The 12,502-nt window shown below is 42.9% G+C and overlaps 1 protein-coding gene across 7 annotated transcripts in view; it reads right to left on the bottom strand.

Moving 5' to 3' along the window:
- LOC147173408 (transducin-like enhancer protein 4) overlaps positions 1-10,725 on the bottom strand; it is a 30,895-nt gene extending 20,170 nt beyond the window's left edge. For 3 of the 7 annotated variants that reach the window (XM_086076269.1, XM_086076270.1, XM_086076271.1), the window contains exons 1-2: positions 5,820-6,337; positions 5,659-5,703 (exon numbers count right to left, since the gene is read on the bottom strand). In XM_086076269.1, the coding sequence (XP_085932395.1) occupies positions 5,659-5,703; positions 5,820-6,023 (249 nt within the window). In that variant the 5' untranslated portion in view covers positions 6,024-6,337. Of the gene's footprint in view, positions 1-5,658; positions 5,704-5,819; positions 6,338-9,761; positions 9,848-10,192 lie in introns of those variants that run through there. The other 4 variants (XM_086076274.1, XM_086076275.1, XM_086076273.1 and 1 more) reach the window with 3 other exon arrangements.
- Positions 10,726-12,502: the final 1,777 nt, after the last annotated feature.

The raw sequence follows: 12,502 nt of genomic DNA, 5'->3' as shown, positions 1-12,502 counted from the left end.
CTGCCACCCGCTGGCCGTGTTTTGTAAGAACTATCACTGCTTTAAGCGACCTCTTCATTTTAGAAGCTGTATTCGGTATGCTGTAGCATAAAAAAGACATTTTTAAAAAACTTATAAATAAGTATTACAAAAACGTATACGATTTGGGGTTCGAATGACTTAATCTGTCGATTAATCGGTTATCAGAATTTCATTGAAATTAGCATCGATCTTCAAAAATCCTCATCCGTTGGACCCTAATATTTACATATATTTAAATACTGCTGTAATCGTGTAGGATGTGGTTTTTTTTTACCCTCGGGGCCACTGTAGGTTAAAAATCTGTGGGAATAACAATATGGTAGCCGCTCAGTGTCGACCACTTATCGCAGTGGTTGTCGCTTGAAAGCGTTAAAAAAAACAACTAGCAAAGCTCCCACCCACCTTAACAGCTCACATCCCATAAATGAAACCAGGCAGGCGCCCTGGAGTCAGATTGGGTCAGAGAGAAGATCAAATGTCCATCTCCCCTGCGGAGCTTTGTAAGCATCACATCAGCACTGCTTTTCACCACCAGCTAATACACCTAATGGAGCCCTCTGTATGAAGGCTGCGTCCCCCTGGGACTGACTGACTGACTCTGCGTGTGTATAAGATAGCGTGATAGTCAGGCAGGGAAACGGAGCTGTGTAACAAAAGGGCACCGCACAGAATGTCAAACTGCTGGATAAAAGCCTCGATATGACACGATCAATGTTCACCCTGTTTAGTTTTAAAACGTCATTCTCGCCATATGCAAGATATGGCACGCGGTCTTTAGCAGAGGTAATGGTGGGTTGACAGGAGGAATGCTAAAAGATGCAAAGCTCAGAAGATGAAGGCCAAGGGTCTGCAACCCGCGACTCTGGAGCCACATGGGGCTCTTTAGTCCTTCTATTTTGGCTCCCAGTGAACAGAGGTGGCAAATCCAGGTTCAGAAAGTAAAAACCCTGCCACAGTTTGGCTTTAGCACCTGATGCTAGCTAGCTAGCTAGCTCCCATGGTGGCTTTAGCCCCTGATGCTAGCTAGCTAGCTCCCTAGCTAGCTCCCATGGTGGCTTTAGTCCCTGATGCTAGCAAGCTAGCGAGCTAGCAGGTAAACGAGCACCATAGGAGCTAGCTAGGGAGCTAGCTAACTAGCATCAGGGGCTAAAGCCAAACTGTGGCAGGGGTTTTACTTTCTGGATCTGGATTTGCCACCAGTGAATCTTTAAAAAAAAAAAATGTAGAAATTATTATTATTATTATTTTACATATTCTTTGAATTAATGAATGATTTAGATAAAAAAAAGAATAATTATTCCAAAAATGTCAGAGCCCAATTTTTTAAGTTGTCAGAAAAAGAGACAAAAGGTAGGTGAAAACGTTCTTAAAATTGCTTAAAAAGTTACCATAAAATGTCCCAAAACAAAAGAAGAAAGCCAGAAAATAACCATAAAATGTCAACAAATTGCCTACAATGTCAGAAATTTGACATAAAGTAAGAGTCTAAAAATGTATGAAAAACAAAGTATGAAAAATTACAACAACAAAAAATATGTCAAAACGGAGAACAAAAAGCAAATGAATGTGTACGCATTGGATGCCTCGGTCATATTTTTCAGTCATGGTGCAGCTCTAATGAGCTTTTGGACACTCGATACATTCAACTAACACTAACACACTGAATTCCTTCCTCGCAATGTTCAAATGTTTTGCGGCTCCAGACACATTTTTTGTTATTTGCCTAAAATGGCTCTTTTGACAGGAAAGATTGCTGACCGCTGGATTTGGGGTTACATCCAATCGTTATTGGGAATTTTACAATAAAAAAAATAAATGATGCAGGGACCAATGACTGGAAAGGATTGTTTTACGACACAGTTTAGTTTTGTTGGTTTGTTTTACAGTCAACGGCGGGAAGTGGACGAGATTTACAAATCAATCAGCCCAGAGACGTACGTTTTTGCATTTGTGGTAACTGCCTGCTAAGGTTAGCACACCGATCTGCACACTTCAGGCACCCAAAGTTATTCCAGGTAATTTCGAGTCCTTTGAATTTTCTATCCAAATCCATCTCCGATAGTGACACCGAATGCTAAAACGACGTTAAATCTTCCAAGTGAATCAAATGCGTCCCCTCCCCATCTGCGGCAGTAAATGAGTTGTCAGCCCTGGTTGAGAACGCTGCCATTCCTCACTATCACACCGTCTTATTACTTCCGCCTCTCGCCACCTTCTCCTCCTCTCCGTCTCGGCCCGTCCATCGCTTGCTTTATTTCTCTTTCAGTCACACTAATTTGCAATTGATTAGCTGTCCTCTTGTAGCTCAGCCGCCAAATCCGAAGCCCTCGTGGTCCCCCCCGCCCCCCTCCGTTCCTAGCCCGCTCCCCGCTCAGTCCACAAGTCAATTTCTCTTTAACGAGTGTTGGTACATTTCGCTCCCCGGGCGACGCGGTCCTTCTGTGTAAATAAAACAGAGAGCCGAGGCAAAAATCAATGGGCCTATTACCCTCGGAAAATGCTAAACAAGCAATATCAGAGATTCACTTGGTGGGAGAGAGCATCTGCCATAATGGGACTGGAGCTCGAGGGGCCCGGCAACACCATCGCCGCCGCTAAAGCCATATTCAATATCGGCATCCATTCAGCGGACAGTGGTGGGAAGTTAAGTGGATTTTTTTTGCAGCTATCTTTTTAAATGTACTCCTAAAATCTCCTGCTACTTTGCTAAGATGGGCTCTTTACGACACAGCGTAAAATAATGGCTGTAAATATAATGAGGTCAATTCAACCATGTTGATTAAGTACAGTCAAGGCTTTCTTGGCCTTCGCTGGTGGCCGAAACATGATCAAAAGCACTGAAAATGCTTGCATGACATCATATATTTATATTTCCAACCGTCATTATTCGGTGAACTTTGTATTGCCCAATCAGATTTCAGCTTCTATTTGTTGAAATCTATCTATAGGTATCACCAAGAGGTGGATTAGGTAACTTAACTCATTTGCTCCCAAAATCGTACACGAAAAAACATCTTCTATTTTAATTATTATCAGTGTCCCAAAAACGTATTTATACGTTTTTATGTTGTTGTTGTTTTTTTTATCCCGGAGCATACAGAAGAATTTGATGCAGCCTCTGAACTGAAGAGAATAAATGAAGCAATGGTAGTTATTACAAAAACGACCAGCAGGTGGCAGCAGAGTATAAGAGATCAACTGGTGTGCTTGAAAGGGTTATGTAAACTTATAAGCACACTTTATGGTGAGGAAAAAGGCTTAAAGCCCATAAAATCCCAAATACTTTGGCAATTGTTTTGATATTTTTAAAGGTTGAAGTTGACATGAGTAGAGATGTGAAATTTGGTGACGCATTTTGTGTCAAGAAATGGCGTTTTGCTTTCTACATTTAAGTTTACATACACTGCACCTGCAGGTATGTACATTTTCAAGCACAACTGTATTCAGATTCATAGTAACGAGCCATTTTCACTGAAGCTACCCCCTTCACTCCCAGCTGTTTTACTGGATTTTGACAGATTTTGCAAGGCCCACAGAATATTGTGTTCTATTGCTATAAAAACATGGAACCTACCAAAAGAAAGATTAGAGTCTCTTCTTTCATCAGGAAAAAAACCCATTTGTATCTGTTTCCGTTTTGCAGCAATTAGCATTAGAATATAGCTAAGTTTCATCATTGTTCACAAATTTGTTTAGAACTGTGGGTAAATGAGTTTTTTTTTCAACATGCCCCTGGTTGCTATCTTCAACTCTGCTGCCACCTGCTGGCCGTTTTTATTAATAACTGCCATTGATTCAAGCGATCTCATCAGTTCAGAGGCTGCATCAAAGCCTTCTGTATGCTCTAGCATAAAAACACACACATAAAAAACGTATAAATACGTATTTGGGAGCATATATAACATATTTATACATTTTGAAAGCAAATGAGTTAATGTAAATAAAATGTTTGACTTTACTCCCCTTTAAGTCTCCACTGAATGGCATATAAGTTTTACTACTACTATTCAGTTTTACTTCAGTACTTGAGTACAGTTCAGAATCTGCACTTTCTTACTTTCCCTTCAGCACAGAAGTTGAATCGGCACTTTTACTTTTACTTTACTTTTTTAACGCATGTACTTCCACTTCAGTACACACAGATTGTACGAACTTTTGCCACCTCTGTCAGGGATTCGTAAAAGACACACATTTACACCGTGGCCTGCTTGTGCAAGACTGTGCACACAAACTGAAATCATTTGGTTCTACAAGAGACACACAAATGCAGACGGAAGCGATTGGCCCTCCACAGTGGAAATCATTGGACGGCCCACCCAACTGAAAACAAACAACGGCCACATTTGTATTTGTTTCCATCTTGGCTTTTATAGACAGCCGCGCGCACACAATGGGCCTCAAAAAGCGGCCAACGCCAGGATTTCTATGGACACCCCATATTTCATCACGCCGCTCTGATTAGTGCTGCCGTGAAAAGCTGCGTACGTGTGCAACATTCCCTCGTGGAAGCAAGAACACGCGCACACATTAACACTCCGCAATTCATGCACACACGGACACGATACACAACACAAAGGAGGGACGCGCACAAAATGAAATCAATAACGCACAGCCGCAACGTATACAGCACACACGCTAAGTAAACACGTAGCGTTTACAAACAGGCTGCGACACACAAGCAGACAAACACACAATGCGTGGCGAAGCATTTTTCAGCTGCTTTCAGTCTGGGACGCACGCGCGCGCGCGCACAGACACGCACGCACGCACGCGTGGCCCATTTCACCTTGCAGGTGATGAGCGCTTAACACAGATGTTTATGCTAACGACAACAACCTGCCCTCAGGAAAATAAACAGTCAGGTTGCAAAAGCTCATTTATGGCCACAGTCTCATCCATAACAGTCTGTCCGTCCGTCCGTCTGTCCGTCCTCTGAACTGCTTATCCTCAGTGTGTGTCTCAAACTCCCCATATGTTTATCAACAGTGGGTTTTTATTACTTTAGCGACGAAGCAGAAATATTTTTGGAATGAATTAAAGAAGTGAATATTAATGCTATTTTAGATGGAAAACAGCAAAGAAACGCTACGGTTTATCAAGAATTACAAAAGTAAACTCATACTTCTTCTTCTTTTAAATTCGTGGTGGATCACATCTCTTTGGTGTATAGCGCCACCTACAGCGGCGGAGTCCTTTCTCAATATTCGCAAAAAGAAGAACAGATGGAAACGGGCATAAGTCGCATGTCCGTTTTGCGCATTTTCGGTAAATTCGCTTAAAAAAAATCTAAACAATTGGATGGAAAACCTGACTACTGACACCTTTTTTTGCAATTCTTTACGATTCTAAACATTGCTTGTTATCATGAGTAAGTTGGTCAAGATGGCATGTGTGCGCATTTTATTTCATGACATTTTGCCTGTGGGTGCTACGATAAACAACGACTTCTCGGCCATGCGGATTGCATCCTAAAGGTTATCAAAGTAATCATTTTTGATTCGGCACATTGCGTAACTCTCACACCAATGTACCCTTTGGTTAAAAATAACCAACTGGGGCCACTGAATTCCACCAGTACGCTTCTGCCACCAGTCACAGCACTTCCTGTTTGCGTCCCAACTCCGAAACGTTGCCTACCTGTTTGTGCATCTCGATGTTGAGCCCATATGACATTTCGTAGTACTGAAAAACAAAGATCAGAGCAAAGCAAATGAAACATGCGACGTGTGTACCCCCCCCCCCCCCCCCATCCCCCGATTTGCATCAATACGAACAGACTCTTCGGGCGTGAAACTCACCATGACATAGTGTCTCTGCATCTCCGTTTTCTCACTCGCCAGTTTCTCACACTCCATTTTCAAACTGCGAGGTCGACGTGGGGAGGAAAAGAAATCTGTGTCAAAATGAACGCACGCATTCCGCGCACTCTCGGCGACGGGAGTTTTGTCACGTAAACAATGTAAGGATGTAAAAGCAGAAGCTGCGCGCGCGCGCACCCACATCCTGCTACTTTAATGTGGCATTTCGGCTCTCACCGGCTTCCCCTGCAGACACTTACTCAGCACGTACATCTCAGTAATTAATGGATCAATAGACGACCACACAAACCTCAACGTGAGGCCCGAGTTGCACCATCGACAAAAAAAAACGACCTTATAACGAGGGTCCATATCACAAGTGTGGTTACACTAAAGCTTAACCCTTTCCTATTTCTCGTCTATTACAGGAAACTCTCCACTTACCACTAGGACTCTTTAGCGTGAGTGTTTTATGAGCTAATCGTGGGCCGAACGTTGCCAGCGCAGGTAAAGTGAGGCTGCTGACAACGTCAATAACAGGGCGAAGCGACGACAAGCACATTTGTGGCTTTTCAGGAAAATGTTGAAGTGCAAAAAGCGATATATCTCATTTGTTTCCAGACTCAGTATATTCATATGCGCCGTAAAATGCTGAAATGATTTAGGAGAGACCAGGATGGATGCAGGCTTTTTTTTTTTTTTTTTTACAGGCGAGCTTTGAAAGCTGCTTTTTCCAAGGTCGCACTACAGACGTGGTACATTGCACGAATAGCCTCGAATGGAAAATAAATTCAGAAATAAACATCTCACCATCGAAAAGATGCCTCTTTTTCCCTCCTCATAAAAATAATGAGGGTGGCACTGTGACACAATATGACCAGATTTTAAATAGTTTTGGATTTTTCATTCTTTTTTTTTTTTTCATTTTAACTTACGCTTTTTAAGTTCAGTTAATTTTAATTAATTTTTAGAATGGGTTTGTTAATTCTTTTTTTTTTTTTTATCATTTGTTTTACTTAATTTTTATTAGTTTTAGTATTAGTTTTTAGGTTTTATATATGGAAAATTTGCAGAATTAAAAAAACAAAAACAAATTGTCACTAAGTATCATGTAATCAAGTAAACTGACTATTTGACATATGTTCTGTACAGCCGAAATAAATACATTTAAAATAAACCTCAAAAGCCCCTCATGTATGAAATTAATTCACGAAGATTAAAAAATTTCTGCTCAATTATACTTGGATGTAGTTTCAGTTCGCTACTGTTTTTTTTTTTTTAAAGCACTCGATCTCTCATTTTGTGTCATCAACAAAAACGTTTTTTTCAATTTTAATTTATTGTGTTCGTTTTTCTTAACTATAATAAACTTGGTGCATATGTTACATCTGTAAAGCTGCTCAAGTATACAATGATCTTATAAAAAAAAAATTCACCCCTAAAAAAAACTAGAAATAAAAAACACCATCTGCAGTTGAGTAGATGCATTTGATTAAACGTGGTAGGTAAATACTCAAAATAAAGATTTTACTTGAAAATACTAAAAGGACACCTTATGCTGAAACTAACAAAATTCAGTTTCGTAATGGCAGAAGGAGAAGAAAGAAACTCATTTAAGTTTTCTCCTCATGTGTTTTTGGTTCCTCTGTCTGACAAGAAAACGATTCAAATAGCGTCTTGAGCTAACTCCTTGTTAAGAACAACATAGCTAGTTAAAATGCCGAAGTAACGATTCGTAGATTTTTAAGAATCAAAAGCATTGAGGATTTCAGACAACAAGAGATTTTTGTTATTAGTTGTAATGCGTTTTTTCCAGTACTGTATCTTCCTCTAAAAAAAATAAAAAAAAAAAATAAAAAAAAATCTCCTGTACTTATTCTTGTTTTTTCCCACTGCAGTCGCCTAACGCAGCTCGCTTGAGTTCTCGAAGAAAGCCAGTGGCCAAACACTCACCAGGTGACTGGACAATAATTACAGGGGCGGCCAGAGGTGGGTGATTATTATGCATTGGTATGGCGCTTGTGGTTCTGCCCCGAGCAATACATTTCACACTTCATCATGTCTGCTAAAAAGTATTTCACACCTCTTGCACTCGCAGAGGCAGACGTGCATGCGGAGGTTGATGGGGGTTTACCTGTGGTTAGTCACCAGCGTATAATAGGTGAAACTAGGGTCCCAACGCGGGTTTGCCGCCATGGTTGTCCAGAAACTGTTTCTGTTCTCTATCAAGTCAATACAATGCATATTTAATTGAAATATGCTAGCATAGTGGAAGTTCAATTGGGTACCCTTAAGGCAGTGGTTCTCAAACTGGGGTTTCGTGGGGAAGCTCAGTTTGAAAAGTTTCCAATAACCTCGAATCTCGTGTGTACTAAAAGTCTCGAAATAAGCGGTTTGCGAGTCGGAACACATTGAATAGCAAAAATGATCATCACAGATTTGTAAGTTTTTCCAATAACTGAACGGAATTGACTGTCGCCAAAGAGTTGCTTACATAATATTTGTGTCTATAGTACGTCAAAGCAATCTCGGCGCTATTTACGTTGCGCTAGGTAGCTCGCAAGTAGCTTCTGCTGGCTAGCTAGTGCGGCTAAACGTGTTGCGGAGTTGCTATTAATTCCGTCATCATCGCCTCCGTGGCGGTTAGAAAGAAAGAAAAGAAAGAAAGAAAGAAAGAAAGAAACTAAAAAAGGAAAAGAAAGAAAAGTCATGCTAATTGCTAAACTAAGCTAAAATTGACACGTAAGCTAATCAGTACAGTTTTCAAGCGGCGAGCATCCAACTTTGAACAGCAAAACAGCGGGCAAATTAATACACGTCTGGACTCTGGAGAGAAAATCCTTGTTCAACAAAACCGGAAACGAATTCAGATCCATTGCGACGCACATCATGCAGGAGGAGTGACTTAAAAGCAACACTGCTCAACAAAGAAAAATGATTATTTTGAGCCTGGTAGTTTACAGCACATTTGGGCGTTCATCAATCAATAAATCAAACATACTAAGCCAAGTATTCCTCCCGACCTGATCTTCGGGCCAATTTTAAAATGATAGATTTGTGACATATATCACATATAATATGACATCGCTACATGCATGCGCCATTTCAAACAAATATTCCGTTGTGATTTAGGGCTAAACACGGTGGTTACATTTAATTGCAATTAGGATTTAAAAAAGGGGGACTTTGATAGACATTTTAAGATCCCTTTGGCTGGTACAACCTTGATCAGTTTTCTGAACTTCCACAAATGGGTCGCGAGGCAATTTTTTTGTTGCGTTCATTATCATAAATTTACATCAACGGCGTGAGTCAGGGGAACTACGGTATAATCCAGACCCAGGGCTGATGACTGGACACAGGATATGCGCTCACAGTGTCCTATATCATGAGGTGGCCATTTTGTTTGTTTTTGTAATTTTGTGAAATACTTAGCTTGAAACAATATATTATTATAATAATTTGGGCAATATTTGTTATGTTGCATTGAACTGGTAAATGTTAATTACAGTAAAGACAAGTAGTGTTTGAAAACTATTTTATTTAGTAAACTGTACTTTTAGCAAGTGGCTATAATTTTATATACCGTAGCAGGAGACTGAGATTTGGACACTAAGGGTGTCCACGTTGAATGTGTGTTAGCCTCACAGTTCTGATGCTGGAGGTTCAAATCCAAGATCTGAACTCCCTGTGTAGCGTTTTTACATTCTCCCTGTGCTTGCGGGAGTTCCGCTACGCCTTTATCGCCGGCTTCTGCCCACATTCCAAAAACACGTAAAGGTTCACTGAAGACTCTACAATTGTGAATGTGACTGTGAATGGCCGCCTATCTATATGGGCCCTACAATTGGCTGGCGACCAGTCCAGGGTGTACCCCGCGCCTCTATCCCCCGAAGTCAACTATATAGGATAGGCTCCGGGAAATTGATGCGTTTCTCTCACCTGTGATACTGAGCCTGAAGAAACTGGAATTCCTCCTTGATCCGGTCGCAGGATTCGGACACGGTGAACTTAAACGGCTGTCCAGGCTGGGGTGGGACCTCAAACCGAAGCGAAAGAACCATGGAAGAAGATGGACAGGAAGAAGAAGAGAGGAAAAACTGAGACGACTGAGGTTCCACTGTCATGGCCACAATGGGCCTCTGTCACTCACTCTGCCTTTAGGCTTCACCCAGCCTCCTTCATCATGTCTCTCTTTAGGAACACGCGCGCGCAAAAAGTCTGTCAATGAGCGCAATTGTCCGTGCGAGCGCGCAATGGCACGGAAACTCGAGCCAAAGTGATTACGCATCAGGCGCGCGGCGGCTCCTTATTATTAATACAGTAAAACCTTTTGTTGTTGTTGACAACACGGCTACTGCTTTTGTACTTACCGGATGCCGCGCCGGAGGATACATCTTGCTCAAGTCTCGAATCATTAAAAAGGCATTGAGAAGTTCCTCCTCGGCGAAGACGAAAAACAAAAGAGTGAAGCGTGGCTCGCTCCCGTGCGTAAAAAGGTCAGTCAGTCTGTCGGTCAGTCCGTTAGTTAGAAGCCGGCCAACAGAGTGAGAACATCCTCGAACCTTCGGCCGCTCGCCGTTCTCGCAGACAAATCGTAAAAAGTCGCACCGCGTGACAGTCAGGTGCGTAAGATTATGAGAGAATAAATCCCCACGCAGTCGCTTTTGTTGTTGGATTTCCTCTTCTTAGTCGTGGTTCTCCGCCATGTCGTGACCCCACTTGTCCTCCCGCTGTGGTGGCAACCGGTTAATTTCCTACTTTTCTTCCCCCGGTTGACGTGCACATCCCGGCGGCGGCGACCACTTCAGCGACACTGCTCGCTCGGCCCCCCTCCTTACCGAACCACATTTTAGAAGCAGCCAGTCAAAACCGAGCGCAATTACACATTCGCGACTTTGACGTAGCGTCGGGACGTGTAGTTTAATCCACGCCGACCTGTGTGTGTAAATCCCCCGTAAGAAACTACAACTTCCTGGTTCTCTTGACTCGAGAGCGCTGGAGGGGAGGTGGCCATTAACGGCGACCAATGGCGAGCGGGAAGAGTCCAGCCCGCGCGAGAGCAACCTGTCAATCATCGTCGAGTTGACCAATCACAAGCTGCAAGGCATGTGCTCGGCACCCCACGTGGGGCTCCTCGGCTCTGTCTGGTGCTAAATGACACAGGTTTGTATAACTATCCGTAGATTTATGTGTGTTTTATCACAGCCTCCCAGGCGAACATGCGCTCCTGTTTGTTTCTGCCGTTTATTTATTAAGACATTACAACAGTCTGCCGTGATCTCCGCGTTTTTGCATTTTACAACCCCGCAATTAAATTGTCACTGAGCTTTACAGGTACGCCATTCTGCTTGTATTGCTCATGAATATTTAACGCAAGGAGGTGTACTGACGTGAGCACAATCGGAATTATCACCGCTGCAAAAGAAGGGCCATATACTGTTCAGTAGTGTAAGGGCTACCTTGGCTCAGACTGGAACCTCAACTGGGTCCAAATGACTGTATAACTTCATATTTTACACATTTATTAGCTCATTAAACATATTTTTGTCCTTGTGACTGGATGATTATTGGGATGACATTTTCCATCACTCGCTCACACACTCAATGGGGGTGTGCAACAGTCAGAGCCAGGGGTGGTTCTAGACTACCCCCCCCCCCCTCCACGACCACCACCACCAAGAACGAAAAAAAAAAGATATGCGTGCACACACAGCCAACAACGAGGCACTCTTTTTTTTGTTTTAATTCTTGGCTTTGAATGTGTAAAATTCTACATTAGATGTCATGAGCCCATATAGCAGCCCGTGCTAGTATGTCTTCCCCATTGAAAGCGAAGGGCTAATGACCATGGAAGAAAGCAAAACAGGGTCCCACCCACCATTTTCACACTTCTCTTACTCCTGCGTGATGTTTGCATAATAAGACAAGTCCTTGTAGCGTTTCTGAGGTCTTCAACAGAGCCTGAAATTCCCAAACAGGGGCCATCTCATGCCAATATGTGGCTCGCTCTTCAAAATAATCAACGACCCTTTGACAGCATGCCTCTCTTCTTTCTGTATCTGTCTCTTCATCCTTTCTGTTGGTTCGTACGGACAGCGGGCTGTGCACCCGAACGCGCGCACACTGTCCAAATACACATCTCTATCCAGCAGCACACATACAAACTAATATCTCAGGTAAGCACAGGGGCCTAAAGTGACCCGCTGTCGTGGCGCGTGAATCCACTAAGGCTCAGAAAAGGTAATATCATGCCCTCCCTCCATCCTCTCCAGCGGTCGAGCTGCGGTGTGGGCGAGCGAGGGGAGTTGCTGAAGTGAGGGAGGCGGCGAGGGGAGGGCGGGGGGGTGTTAGGTGAGGAGGAATAAACAGATTTATTTGCCTGCGCCCGTCTCTGATTATTTTGCCCCTGCCTTTTGTTCCAGACCTTATGAAACCCAAATGTCAAGTGAGGCGAGGGCCTCATATCGAGCCCTGTCAATCACGGCGCTCTGCGCGCCTCAAGCCCCGACGCCGGATTATTGGCTTCAACACAAGGGCTGCCTATGCCGCCGGCCACCGGGCTTCTGACGATTTGACAGCCCAGGCTTTTTTTTTTTTTTTTTGGGTCTTCTAAAGAGGAACTTCATTTGGCAGCTGATGCACAGGAGATTGCACGGGAGAAGGTTTTTGAGACGGGCAGC

This window comes from Leptonotus elevatus, chromosome 5, assembly GCF_054856555.1.
Source record: "Leptonotus elevatus isolate MCC_2025b chromosome 5, RoL_Lele_1.0, whole genome shotgun sequence".
NCBI classification, from domain to species: domain Eukaryota; kingdom Metazoa; phylum Chordata; class Actinopteri; order Syngnathiformes; family Syngnathidae; genus Leptonotus; species Leptonotus elevatus.
The sequence above is the reverse complement of the archived record's forward strand: the minus strand, read 5'-3'. Positions and strand labels throughout refer to the sequence as shown.